This window comes from Gossypium hirsutum, chromosome A05 (genome assembly GCF_007990345.1).
Source record: "Gossypium hirsutum isolate 1008001.06 chromosome A05, Gossypium_hirsutum_v2.1, whole genome shotgun sequence".
Taxonomy (NCBI): Eukaryota; Viridiplantae; Streptophyta; class Magnoliopsida; order Malvales; family Malvaceae; genus Gossypium; species Gossypium hirsutum.
Window position 1 is genome coordinate 40,299,985 of NC_053428.1, and position 14,948 is coordinate 40,314,932.

Here is a 14,948-nt window from a genome sequence, read left to right on the forward strand (position 1 = left end):
TTTTCTTGCAGGTGAATCGCGAAGATTTCGTTCAAGCACCCCTGACCACGTGCTGATGGGGCTAGTACTGGATTGTGGCGCATGATGATCCTGACATGATTCGCGCGCTGATGGTGGCGCGACGCATGGTGGAGAAGTTGAGGGGTCACAGCGCTGATAGATAGAGCATTGATGACCGTCTTAATTCGGGAAACTGGATAGTCGCTCCCCGAAGTTTCCAGAAGACATTGCGGCGCCAGAAAGAATAGGCAGAAACCCTAGGGTTTCATGCCTGGGTGTAATGAGTTGAGCCAGTTGGGCCACTTTAGTCCTGAGTCTGTTTAGGTCTAGGTTTGCTGGGTGGTGGCTTTTGTATTTGGGCTACGGGACTGCTTTGGGGTTTTGGGTAGCAACAGTGGGCCAATGTAAATGGACTGTTATAAAAACAATTATTTATTTATTTTTGTGTTTCTTTTTGGTTTCAAAGCCCGGTCAAATTTGGGCTATTACACACTCTTTTTCTTTTTCGACTTCTTTTTCGCTTCTGTCGATTTCTTTTAGAATCCACTCATTTTCTCTCATGATCATCTTTTGCCTCTCTTTTCTTTCACTCTCTCTTTGTTCTTTTTCTTTTTCAATGACTTTTTCAATGACTTTCTTGATCTCTTTCAAGAATCTCTCACTTTCTCTCTTACTCGCCTCTTGCCTCTCTTTTATTTCTTTTGCTTTTCTCATTTTCTTTTTACTAGAAGATACAAAAGAATCATGAAAACAATGATTTTGTTCAAAAGAAGGAAAATTATTTGCATTAGAATCTTGATCAATGCTTCTTGAAAAATACTCTGAGTAGGATTTCTTTGAAGATCGGAAAGAGGTATGCCTATCTCTTCAGATGTCATCTTGGATGGGTTCAAAATCGAGGTCAGACTCTCGTCGTCTTGAATTCCTTGACAAAAAGAAATCTCGATTTAAATCTTTTGGTCTCGAAGTCGATGACGAATAGGAATCACAATAGAAATCTTTTCTTGCATAATCATCGGAAGTGTGTCTCCGTGATGATCTAGACTCCGTCTTTTGGCTTGGAACAATTTGCTTTCGTTGAAGTCTTGCTCGATGGTCTAGCTTTTCTTGGATAGGCTTGATTTTTTGATCGAGCATGCACTCCATCTCTTTCAACAAATATTGAAATTCAAAGGGTGAAAACTCTTCTCGAGACATGATTAATAGATGAAAAGAAAAGTGAATAAAACAAAACAGAAAATGAATACCTCACCACAAACCTCACTAGTCACTCACAAGAAAATTTGAATGGCACTCATACTCATATTTTTTTGAATTTTTTTCGTATTTTTTTTGAAACTTTTTTTTTGAATTTTACTTGAGTCACAGACTATTCCAGGAGTAATTTTGAATGCTCATACTCCTCGTTTTTTTAGCTCTGATACCAAATGATATGGTCTACCTCGGGGTGAGTCGAGTCGTATAAAAAATGCCCGATCGTCTACGAGAAGTAATTGACAATTTAGTTTAGTGAAATTGGTATGGAATGAAGTTGTTTGACAAATTAGTAGTTGGTTTAAGAATATGTATGAAAAAGGGTAAGATGTGAAAGAAGGAACTTATTTTAGTTCGAAATGGTAAGAAAAGAAAATGGATTGAACCAAAAGTGCAAACAAGAACCAATACCGATTTGGTAATGACCCATTGCTTATAACCCTTTAGTTCGGTTTAAGAGTGGTTAAGGTGACCTCGACCCACTATCTAGCAAGATAGGAACCTCGGTATGTTTGAACGCCACACTACGAGTAGTGATAAGTTCAGTTTTCAACAAAGAAAATGGATGACACAACTAGAACACTAGGTAGCCAACAAATCTTTGAATGAAAACAGAGAAAAGTTTGCCTCACAAATTTGACAGTATATCATTAACAAAAATATTCCAAAAAGTTCTTCCTCCAAAAGGATGATTACACACATATTTATAAGGCTAGGAAAAGGCTAGCTGAATGGTCACATCTTAAAAGATGAAATAAAGCTTAAGTCTCTTGGAATTCTTGAACTAAATAACTCCACCATTTAATACACTTCAATTCAGCTACATAATTGACCTTGAATGCTTGAAAAGTGACTCTTGAAGTGTCCTTTGGTTAGTTGAATAGTCACCAGCTTCTTTGATGGAAAATTGAATGCATGTAGTGATCACTCATGAAGCAAACGGTTATGAAAGATGAAACAAAGATGCTGCCCAATTTAAAGAAGAATAATGCTCTCCTTTAATTGATAAAACAACTTCTTAATGATGTATAAAGCCTCTTTGTAACAGCTCCCTCTTTTGTAACTGAAATCTCTTGAAAAGTCACCTTTTTGAATGTATAACAGCCTTTAAATGTAATGGATGTGAGCTGGAAAGTCACCTGCAATTAACACATGCAACCTACACATTTATTCAATTATTAAGCTTAAAACAAATTAACAACTAACTTAAATAAATGAACTAACAGTTATACATCATTTATTTCAGCAACTAGTTTAATTAAGAGCAACACTTATTAAATAAAGCTCAACTAAAACACTTATTAATTAAACTAAGATGAGTTGAATAAATGTCCAGCAACTCATTTATTAATCTAAGATGCTTAAATGCATGGTTTAAAATGCAAACTAAATGAACAAACGAGTTACTTAATGCAAGACTTAATTTAATGAAGCTGACTTAAACTAACATGGGAGTCACATAATGCATGACTTTATTAAATGTAGAACACATAATGCATGTCATAATTAAAATATGTATTTAATAAACCAGACATAATTAAAGACTAAAGTAACTAAAATAAATCAAGTCTTTATTCCAACAGCATAAATGAATTTAAAGGTCTCATTTTGCATTTGGGCCCCTCGAGTTTGGGCCAATCTCGATGTCGTCGAGATGTACCGAAACATGATGCGATCGGGATCGCATCATAATTTCTTTGGGAAGAAGGAAAAGAAAAAGACGTGAGGCTATTTTATAGTAGAGGACAATTCTATCTACGTGTCCAAGGAATATTGACATAGGAGACTTGACTTGATCCTCTTGGCAGTGATGGTATTTTTATGTCCTAGGATAGGACGACGCCTTAGGATAGTTGGTAAACAATGAATTTGAGCTCCCATATTGCATATACTTAGTGGAGATGTATAGCATCTTAGGTTTGCCAGGTCAAGTTCGTAACTTAGCAATTTGGACATGAGTAGTTCGTCGAGATGCCAACTCCGTTGGAAGACACGTGTCGGATCTCCTGTGGTCATACAATGAGGTTCGTAATGTGGGTATAACAAATTTATAGTACTTTCAATATATGAAATGATATAATCACGATATGAAAATATAATTTACTCTCTAAATTGCATTGCAATTACAAATCATATAAAAAAAGTTGATGAATTGTGACAAAATACAAACATAATATTAAGATACAATTTATTTTTAAATTAATTTTGTTCAATCCATTCATATTAATTAAAAGAACATAAATAATTTTTATCATAACTATCAAAATACCAAATTGAGCTAAGAGTTACAATTTTATCGTACACCTTTCTAGACCTGAGTTGATAGATCAATTAAAACTAGATAGTCATGTAAATTTTAATATTTTTTGAAACGAGGGTGATAACCTAAACAAATAAACCAAAGTGAGAAATAAATGATAGCTATGGTACAAACGGTGATCCAATAGAGAGTAGTTGAAGATGTTATGATTGAAAAAGCACCTCAGTAGCAAAGACACACCAAAAAGTAAATTGATCATAGAAAAGACATGATACTTTTAGCGACGACTCTCAGCAATAATAACGTTATGCTCCAGGAGATAATAAAAGCCACCCCATTTGGAATATAGAAAATAAGAAAAATCAGATATATACCTTCATCACTGATTTCGCTTCACGATGATTTGAACTAGTTAATGCGGTTGCATCGCCTTGGGAAATGTTGCCCGGAGGGCAGAGAACTCCTTAGTATGTCATTGTTAGAACCAATGAGAATACGATGAGTAATACACCCACTATTTTGTCTCGCATCTCTTTTATTGCATCTTCCAGTAATTTGACCCTTGACCACTTTTGAAACGTGAGGAGATTATTACTTAGGATGTATACACTCTCCGTGTTGTTGACTATAGTTTGTATTTGTAACACATCCATTGTGGTAAAACCAAGTTCATTGATCTTGTTCTTGTCCATTTCCTTACATTCTATCAATAGTTTGATCATCTGCTTTATTTAAAATTCCATAATTAATTCACAAAAATACATTACATTTTAAAAAATCGCCTACATTCCAACATTACCCTAGGTGCTTACCAAGATCAGACTGACTACATTCAAGGATTGGTTTTATCAACTAAATGTGAAAGGGACTCTTACTTAGGGTAAAACAAGCAATGGGTTCGAATCAAAACACCAAAAAGTAACTTAACCGGCCAATCTAAAAATATTAAGTCGACAATAGACTTAGTATATACTAAAATTTGCACTCATTTTGTGAGAAAGGATATGGTAAAATATCCGAACTTAACAAGAACTAAAACCCATTCAATAGAGTTATTTTAGATATTTGGTGATGTCAGGATTAGAGTTTTTTTTAGAGTTGTATTTGGGATGGAAATGTTAAGAGCGCCATGGTTGTGAATTTTGAGCATGATTGGTGTGCTTTTCATTTGTGGCATCTGTGTGTTTTTTAGGGGATATAAATGTGTGTATAGGTTGGTATAATTTTGATATGATATGATTTGAGGTGGGAGGTGGAGGTTTTTATGGCTTGGTGGTAGGCGATTTTGGTATTATGCTTGTCGTTTTATTTTGGAGAGTTCATACTCAAGGAAACTTCTAGTTTGAGCTTTTATACTTACTTTGTTTTCTTTTGAGGAGCTTATGAGCTAAGTTGGTTTACTAATTGATGAGTTTGATGCTTTTTCATTTCAGGAATCTATTGGTTATGGCGAGGAGTTGATTTTGTTTGAATAGAGTTGCCATCAAATGCTTTTGCAAGGTGATGTCTATGCGTTTGAAAGGGTTTCGACTAAAAGGGTTGCTTAATGAGGTCTGGGGTACTGGGATTTGTCTAGCAATGCTTCTTTCTATTGGATATTTTGGTACCCTTCTTTTGGGTTCTGAACCTCTTATTTTCTTGTTCTTTTGTTATGCCTGTCATGCTGACTTAAACTCTTTATAAAGTGCATTGCACTTCTAATTATAAAATTTCATATTTTCTGAGAAAAAAAACACTCATATATATATATACACATTAGATTTTATCTTAGTTCATACTCTAAAAGACTAAAACCCTCCTTGCTGCCTGTTGCTTCTGTTTGCTTTAAAAGTCATTTTATTATTGAAGCTGAAAACTGCTTTTAAAAATATATAAAATATTGATTTTTTTTTGAAAATAGAATGGCTGAATTTTATTCAAAATAAAATAGAGCCCAAATATCAATAAAGGCCCAAGACACACCACAATAATTTAGGGTGTGTTTGTTTGGTTGTATTTCATTTTCCAGAAAATATTTTTCTCATTTTCCAGTGTTTGGTAGCTTGAAAACCTTTCCATTTGGAAAACATTTTCCAAATTACGTGTAAAATCCCTTACATTTTGGGAAAATGTCTTACCGTTTCAATTTCTGTAAGACATTTTCCCGTGCTTCTCCTTCATCCAGGTAAGGCCCCTTCTCTTAATGCTAGTATTTCGTTTCCTTTCTCCTTCTCTTTCTCTCTTTCTCATGCAATCTCTCTCTCTCTCTTTTGCAGGCATTTTCCTCTTCCTGCATAAAACTTTTTTTTCGGGTCTTGGCTTAAGTTAAAGCTCTACCCTTTCTCAAATCCAATGGTTTCTCTTTTTTAGTTACCATTTTTTTAGGGGGATTTTCAGGGGTTTTATTTTGGTAAGATTTGAAGTACAAGAAGCAGTCACGCCAGAAAAAGAAAGTCAAGCTTGAAAGCAGCAAAGCCAGATTCGGATTCTATAGCAGCTCCGATTGAGTTGCCTCTCCTGGGGTCAAAGAACAAATGCCTTTCTAGAATCCAGTGAAAGCAGAACTAGCGCTTAAGGAAAATGCGTAGAAGCAGGCAAGTTGATTCCCATATCTGAAGGTCAGTTGGAAAATTCCCATTCTCCTGGGTACGAAAGAAAGTAGGCTATTCATTCGCATCGAGCAAGCAGTCGCCACCTTCAACCTAGGTACTTACCTTAAAAACAAATATTAATATATATGAATGTTTTTAAGTTTCACAAATACCTCAATGACCTTAAGAAGTTTTTGTCGACAATGAACCCTATTTCTTCTAATTGAGCTATGTTAATCCACAAATTGTATGGTTTTTTGGGGGTTTTTTTAAGAATACTCTATGCATGTAACTATGGTTTCTAGACATGCTGAAATATTGTGCCATACTATTAGAATCAAAAGTATGAGAGGACGTAGATGTAGCTATTTATAATGATAAAAAGTTGTTAAATGAATGGAAATGCATGTTTATGGTTCTTACATTGCTGAGTCTTTTTGTGATTCATATTTATCAGAAAATAAAATGCATTAATAGTTTACATCGAATATCTGAATTGATCAAATTTGAAGTAACTTGAAAGATTGAACATTGGATAATCATTTTATCTTCTTCTCTAAAAGGAATAGGTATGAAATTGAAGTTACATTATCTTGTTGTTGATTTACAAATGTCTTTTCCTATTTGGATGTAATTCAGAAACATACACATGTAAAAGGAACGACTCCCTTAGCTCTTATTTGCTTTGCTTTTTCTTTGATCTTCAATTTCTCATTTCTTCTTTTGTCATCAACTTGAGCTCTTGCTCCACCTGCGATATCATCAATTCTTGATATCTTCAATTGGTAAACTTGATGGCTCCTCTTTATTTTCTTCTCCAATTCTTTCTGTACTTCAACCAATCCATCATAGGATTCAGCAAAACAGTTTTCAAGCAGTAAGGAGTATGTGTTCTTTGAATCTCAAGTAGGGATCACAACACTTTTCTCCTATTGAAAATCTTGACTTTGGCTCTCACCTTATTTTCCTTCTCCCATTCATGAATTGATGCTTTCATATTCTCATACCTGAGCTTTATCATAAATATTAGTGAATACTCTTTTAGCTTAACCAATTGAATTGGGAAGGTAGTCGCATTTGATATTATTATATATCTTTTAATGTTTAAATGCTTTGAAAACTCAACTAAATTATAAAAATAATTAATAATTAATAATAATAATAACTCATTTAAGGAATCTTTAAGTTAAAACAAAGAGCCTAAAATTGAAAATAAATTAGTGAATACCGTTTGTTAAGTTTTTGCAACTCAGCATTCTGCCAAGCATCAGCTTTAGTCTCCAAAGCATTATTGGTTTGGGAATAATTTCCCTTCCACCTTTGGTCTCCAGCCGATGAACCACCTCATTTACTACTTTCCCTTGACTTTCTACTGGATGTTTCACCTAAGAACACAAAAATATTTATTTGTTAAAAAGGATCATAGATGGTCCAATCAGTTAAATCATCAATTTTAGTTATTAAGATGGTTTGTTCTATTCAACCTAGGTACTTATCTTGAGCCTTGATCCACTATTTCTTTATATACGAAACAGCCTTTGTTTTGTCATCTACTATCTGTGACAATCTTCCCCATGGAAATACCATGTTGACTCCTTTCTGCCCAAAGTAAACTTCTACTGCTTATTCCCTGTTTGATCGAACCTGCTTTAAAAACTGTACTTGCTTGGATTTAGGTAATTTAGTTGGATGTGCAATTATTCAATTGTAGCAATGGTTTTGTACTGTGCAGTGTTTAACTTTCAAACTAGATACTTGTGTAATCCTTAACCTTCTCCTTAAATGATTGTTGTGTTGCTTGTCTTCTTGATTCCTCTTTATTTGTGGGATTATTCAATTGTAGCAATGGTTTTGTACTGTGCAGTGTTTAACTTTGAAAACTATATACTATGCTGTGATGTGCTTAGTCTTATAGGGAAAACACTTGTGGTTACTTGATGTGCTTAGTCTTATAGGGAAAATTTTATGCCTTCTTTGTTTCTTTAGTCGATTTTATGCCTGAAATTTTAACTGGTTTTTTTTCTTTTGATCTTTCTTGAGATTCACCTTCTTGTTGCTGTTCGTCAAGATTCTGTTGTTGTTTCAGGTAATTCTTCTGTTTTTGAATGGAATTTTTGTTAGATTTTTCTGCTGCCGATTCGATGGTATGTGTTGTAAATTAGATTACTGTGAAATTTTCTTTGTGAATCAGATTACTATGTAGGGTAGTCATGTGTAACTGTAAATTATTTATGCATTGTCTTTGCAAAGCATGTGTGGATAGCTACTATAAGGTATGTGTAAACTACTTTGGCAAAATATGTGCTAATTGTCCTTGTAATGCTTGAGTAAATCGACTTGAGTAATTCTGTTGCTATTGGCTCTATTTATAGGATGTTCATTCTCTTTGAGAGGTGTGCAATTAGAATGCTAGAAGATTGAATCATCTTTCTCTAACTATTTATTTCCAACTTTTCTTTGATTTTTTTGTGTTGAGATTTTCATATTCATTATGGTATTGAGAACTCTCGTCTATTGATTAGAGACTGATATTGGGTGTATGCTAGTTGATTTCTAGTTCTCTATTGGAGCAGCATGAATTCTAGTTGTATTAGTATCAGATAAAAATAATAAAATAAAATAACATTTAACATGAATTAATGATATTATAAAAATAAAAAAAATAAAATAATATCAAATTAAAATATAAATATTAATTCTTAATTCATAAATTTAAATATAATAAATAAATAGTAACCATAATTTAACCTAAAATAATCTATACTAACATAGATTTAACAAAAATTCGACATTATTAAAGGTTTTTTTTTTCAACTTTTTTAATTAATAAAAATAATTTTAGTCGTTATAATTATTTTAATAAATATATATCTTTAAAGTCTTGACTTTTGGATATCTTCATGAGCTACTAGTGTATTTGATATCAATTTTCATATATGAATGTATGCACTTTAGTCATGGTAGCTTTATTCATATATGTGATCTTATGAAAAGCTTGCACCTTTTTTGTAGTGATTAAATATTTGTGTGGCATTTTTTTGTGTAGATGGATCGTAGTCAACATCAAAATGTAATTGTTGCAGTTGTGGCTTCAGTTTTAGCTTTTGGGGCTCTTTGGATTAAAAAATTAAAAACTAGGAACGAAATTACTTCTCACCCTCGTGTGAATCGAGATTATGAAAGAGAAAATTATATTAATAGTATTTTATATAGTGGTGACCAACATTGTATTAATATGATAAGGATGAGACCAATTGCCTTTTTTAATTTGTGTGATATTCTTAGTAGGAATAATTTATTACAATCAACTAAATCTGTGAATATTAGGGAGCAAGTACTGATATTTTTACATATAATTGGTCATAATGTAAGGTTTCGAGTGATTGGATCTAGATATTATAGATCAACTGAGATAGTTCACCGTTAGTTTAGGATTGTATTGAGAGCTATTTTGAAATTGTATAAACTAGTTATTAGATCACCTGATGAGTCAACTCCTAGTGAAATCAGAAACAATCGAAGGTTTTATCCTTATTTTAAATATTGCATTGGAGCATTAGATAGAACTCATGTTCGTGCATCTGTTCCACCTAGCATTGAAGGAAGATTTAGTAGCCGTAAAGGGGGGACGACACAAAATGTATTGGCTCATTACATTTGATTTGAAATTTTCCTATGTTCTAGCTGGTTGGGAAGGTAGTGCACATGATTCTCGTATTTTAAGTTATGCACTTTCACGCCCAAGAGGATTAAGAATTCCAGAAGGTAATAATTATCATTAAATACCAAATAGTTCTAATAAGCTTATAATTTATTAGTATTAATTATGTTTTGTAAAATTGTAGGCGAATATTATTTTGCTGATGCTGGATATGGCATTCGAAATGGATTTATTACCCCATATCGTGGGGTCCGATATCATTTAAAAGAGTTTAGTGCTCAGGGGCCTGAAAATGCAAAGGAACTCTTTAATCTTCGACATTCATCATTGCGAATCACTATTGAACGTGTTTTTGGGATTTTGAAGAAACTGTTTCGTGTATTAGATGTTGAACCATTTTGGAATTTTCAAACTCAAGTAGATATAGTTTTGGTTTATTGTATCATTCATAATCATATCATGGGAGTTGATCCTAATGATTTACTTAATCAAGGATTATACGATGAGTCTGAGTCTGATTTGATAATACCAACACTTACGGAGCGAGAAGAAAGAGAAGAAGCAAGAGAATGGTCTGCTAAGAGAGACGAAATTGCACAAACTATGTGGATTGATTATATGGCTAGAAATATTAGGTAGGTTTAGGTCTTAGGTTTGTTTTTTTTATGTTATGTATGTTTTAGTATTAAAATTGTTCTTTTTTTGTTAATGTTTGTTGGATAATGATATTAAAATTTTAGTTTGTTGGATTTTGAAATTATTATGTCTTGAATTTGTTAAATATTGATTATGTTAAGCTTGTTAGATATTGAATTTATTATGTTTTAAGCTTGTTGGATATCGAAATGATTGACAATGACAATTATTAATGTAGAATAGGTAAAGGCAACAAAGAAGGGACCTCCAAGCAATTTAGGTGGACAAAACCGATGGAACATGTTTTTCTTGAAATTCTAACAAAAGAGGCCTAGAAAGGAAATAAGCCTTCTAATACTTTCAAAACAGTTTCTATTAAACGAGTTGTCGAAGCTATTTCTAAAAGATTCCAAGTCCAATGCGATGCGAAGCATGTAGAAAATCATTTGAGGACTGTAAAAAACCAATGGCAAATTATATGCAAAATTCAAGGTGAAAGTGGTTTTGGATGGGATGATAACATGAAAATGATCATATGTGATAGAGCGACATATGATGCAGCAGTGATGGTAATATATGTATATATATGTTAAGTATATTTCAATTGTTTTATACTTGTTATTCTAATTGTGTATAATATCCAACAGGCACACAAGAAGTATGAACCATTTTTGAATAAAAGCATTGATCATTATGATGAAATGGCTTTGGTTGTTGGCAAAGATATGGCAACAAGGAGTTTTGCCAGAACATTTGCTGACATAGATTTGGATGATGGTAACCAAGATTCAGTGCCTCTAGACTGCTACAATGAAGAGGATGAAGCGGTAAGAACAAATGTATCTTCATCTGGCACATCCAAACGTAAAAGAAAAAATGTTCAAGAAAGTGTCGTTGATGAACAAGTTAAATTTGTGGGTGAACAACTTGGCAAAATTGCTAATGCTTTGGAACAATTTACTGCGGATAAGACACTGCAGCTTTACGAACAAGTGATGTCGATGGAGGAAGAAGGATTTCATGATGACTTCTTGCGTTCTGTGTTTGATTATCTAGTGAGTCATGAATCCGAGGCCAAAGCTTTTTTAGTTAAAAATAAAAAGCATAAAAAAATTTGGCTTCAAAAATTTTCTCAAGGTTGAAGATATTGATACTTTTATGTGGTGTAATATTTAGTTATGCACTTGGACTATGTTGTTATTAGATGGTGTACTACTAATTATGCATTTGGATAATATTATTAATTTCTAGTATTAATTGTGGTTTGGAAGCTAATTTATAATTATTCAATCCTTGTTTTTTATTTTTTTAACACAATTACAAATAATTTATCTGACTTTAGTTGTTTTCAATTTATGAAGGTTAATATTGTAGCTTAATAATTGAGTATTATTATATATTTAATTTAATTTATTTATTTATAAATAAATCATTGCAATATATGTAAAAACAATTTAAAATATAAAAATTTATTAATATGTATATAAATTTATTAATATATGTAAAAATAACTTTTACGGAAAATATTTTCAGGAAATCTGCCAAACAACAGAAAATATTTTACATAGCTTCATCCAAACACCAGAAAATATTTTCAGTAAATCATTTTTCAGAAAAGTAAATCATTTTTCAGAAATCATTTTCCGAAAAACATTTTACTGGTAAACAAATAGACCCTTATTTAAAACAAAAGAAGAAAGCCCAAAAGTGACCATAAAACAGGAAAAAAAACAAGAATATGAAAAGACAAAGAACCAAAGAACTAAGTAGATAAACATCACCCAACAAAGCAATAAATGAAAACATAAAAAGCATCAAAAATCCAACCACCCAAGCAGACTAACCAAATTCCAAAGCATTTAAAACACAGATGTTTTCAAATGGTTATGATGAAGTAAAGAAGAACCTCCACAAATTTATTAAAAAAACTACAAGAACCTGAAGGGGTCCTTCTTGATTCAGTGAAAAATTCCTCACAAACACCAAACTTAAAGGAGACCCTTAAGTTGAAACTTTGATTTCTTGACCAAAGAAGTTGAATCTCCGCCATATAGGTCACAAAAAGCACAAATGTCGCAGATCCACCTCAACTGCATTCTATGCAAAGGGAGGAATCCCTCTAAAAAGATAAGTATCATCTCTTTTTAATCCCTTTGTAGCTAAAGAGTGTGTTGTACTATTTGCATATTTTGGTACATGATGGAAAACACATTTTTGATATCATTCACATATTGTCTTTATGTTGGAAATATAAGCATCTATTATTGATCTCTCAATTCCTTCTGCTTTAAATTTTCAGATCACAGCCAAAGAGTCACCCTCAATCTCTACTATTGGAAAACCCAACTGTAAGCCCATCTCTACTACCTCAACGTATGCCATCACCTCCGCTACAAAAGGAGAATGTATATTGACATGCATTATAGCTTTTGACCAAAGAACAATACTAGAATCATCCTGCAAAATAATCCCTAAGCACGATTTGTTATTTTGTTGACAAAATCCTACATCAAAATTTATTTTGACAGAATGTTTTTATGGCAATTGCTAGTAAATAAATGGAGCCTCACAGGTAGTTGATTTTTCTTTCATACCATCCACTTCACCCAAATTTTTATTATAAAGCTCACAATCTCTGATGTTGTAGAGTTTTGACCTTCATGTAGAATCTTATTGCCCATAATCCAATCCCTTACATTGCACAATAGAACACATGACAAAAATACATAGAGTTATGGCCAAAAAACTGGTAAACCCAATCTATAATTGATATATCAGTTGTCACTATTGGTCTCGTAATACCAAGTTGACACCAAATTTCCTTTGAATACAGGTAGTCCTGGAACACATGTTCCTCAGTTTCAATTCCATCATGGCATCAGGGGCAGACTGCAAAATCAAGCAACCTCCTATAATTCAAATTAGAATAAGTAGGAATGAAATTGTTAATAATCCTCCATATTGTAATTTTAATTTTAGAGGGCAGATCTATTTTCCACAATCTTTTGTACAAAGTTGTCTAGGGTTGGGTAGTGTAATTGGTAGAATTCCCATGATTATTATGTAATAACCACCTATAACCACTACGCACAGCATGTTCACCTGTAGCTTCCCCACTCCAAGTTCGAAAGTCATCATGTGGAAAAAGAGGCAGAGGAATGGATAAAATTCACTTGGCATCATCTTCAATAAAGGTAGAAAGAATAAGGTTATTATTCCATTTTCTTGTATCAGAATCAATTAAATCTACTATTGTTTGGATAGAATTATTCTATAAGGAAGACTGGATTTTCTGATTTGGATTTCCAGGTAACCAAGCATCCGATCTCACTATCACTTTTGACTCATTGCCAATCCTCCAACACAGGCCAGCCTCAAGGATACTTTTTGTGGCCCAAATACTCTTCAAGGTATAAGAAGGTAGATAACCTAAACTCGATTCCAGAAAACTTGTATTAGGAAAATATTTTGCCTTTAAATTCCTTTCTAATAACAAATTCAGATAACAAAGCAATTGCCAACCTTGCTTTGCAAGAAAGGCCAGATTGAATTTTGATAAAGATCGAAACCCCAATTCCCTATAATCCTTTAACTCACATAAATGCTTCTGACTACACCAATGAATGCCATGTTTATTACTATTTTTACAACACCAAAATTGAGTAATGATACTTTCAAGATCCGCGCATAAAGTATTTGGCAATAAAAAACATAACATCGAATAAGTAGGAATCGCTTGGAGAACAGATTTTATAAATACCTCCTTCCCTCTTTGAGAGAGATGCCGAAAACTCCAGCCACTAATTTTAGCTTTCAACCTATCCTTCAGTCCTTGAAAAGCCTTTCATTTTCCCTACTGACCATATTTGGTAACCCCAAATATTTCTCAGGCTCAGTAGACACACGAACATTTAGCAGTTGAGAAATCAAGTCCTTATATTCATTCGAAGTATTAGAACTAAAAAAAGCTGTAGATTTATCAAAGTTAATACATTGCCTTGAAACTGTTTCATACTCTTTTAGGATACCTTTCAACATATTTGCACCTTCTCTAGTTGCATTCCCAAAAAGAATACAATCGTCAGCAACCATCAAATGAGTGATCTATAGTCCTCTTCTACAAATTCTCTCTCCTTGAACAATACTATTCTGATTGGCTATTCATATTAAAGTCGAGAGCTCCTCTTCAAAGAATAAAAATAAATAGGGACTTAAGGGGTCCCCTTATCTTAAGCCCTTTTTAGGCTGAAAAGATTGACTCGAATCCCAATTGATGATAATTGAATAAGAAACTGAATTGACATTTCTCATAATAAACTTCACCCAAGATCTTGCAAAGCGCATTTGTATCATAATATTTTCAATAAAAGGCTATTCAACCCAATCATGGGCCTTGCTCATGTCAAGCTTTAAAGCCAGATGCCCTTTCTTACTAGTTCTTTTCTTTTTAAAAGCATGTAAAACCTCATAAGCTAGAAGAACATTATTCGTAATAAGCCTTCTAGGCACGAACTGACTCTGTGCCTTATCAGTACAAGAGTGAAGAATTTTCTGAAGCCTGTTAGCT

At 33.0% G+C, this 14,948-nt stretch overlaps 1 protein-coding gene and 1 long non-coding RNA gene across 2 annotated transcripts; both read left to right on the forward strand.

The window, feature by feature from the left end:
* The first annotated feature begins 5,575 nt into the window (after positions 1–5,575).
* LOC107961198 (uncharacterized) lies at positions 5,576–9,168 on the forward strand. The gene is made up of 4 exons (XR_001701213.2): positions 5,576–5,678; positions 5,770–6,199; positions 8,125–8,170; positions 9,131–9,168. It is a non-coding gene; the product is annotated as an uncharacterized lncRNA (long non-coding RNA).
* Positions 9,169–10,628: 1,460 nt separating this feature from the next.
* Positions 10,629–11,568, forward strand: LOC121229115 (uncharacterized). The gene is made up of 2 exons (XM_041112402.1): positions 10,629–10,950; positions 11,029–11,568. The coding sequence occupies exons 1-2, from the start codon at positions 10,903–10,905 to the stop codon at positions 11,521–11,523; spliced, it is 543 nt and encodes a 180-aa protein (XP_040968336.1). The 5' UTR covers positions 10,629–10,902; the 3' UTR covers positions 11,524–11,568.
* The last annotated feature ends 3,380 nt before the right edge of the window (positions 11,569–14,948 follow it).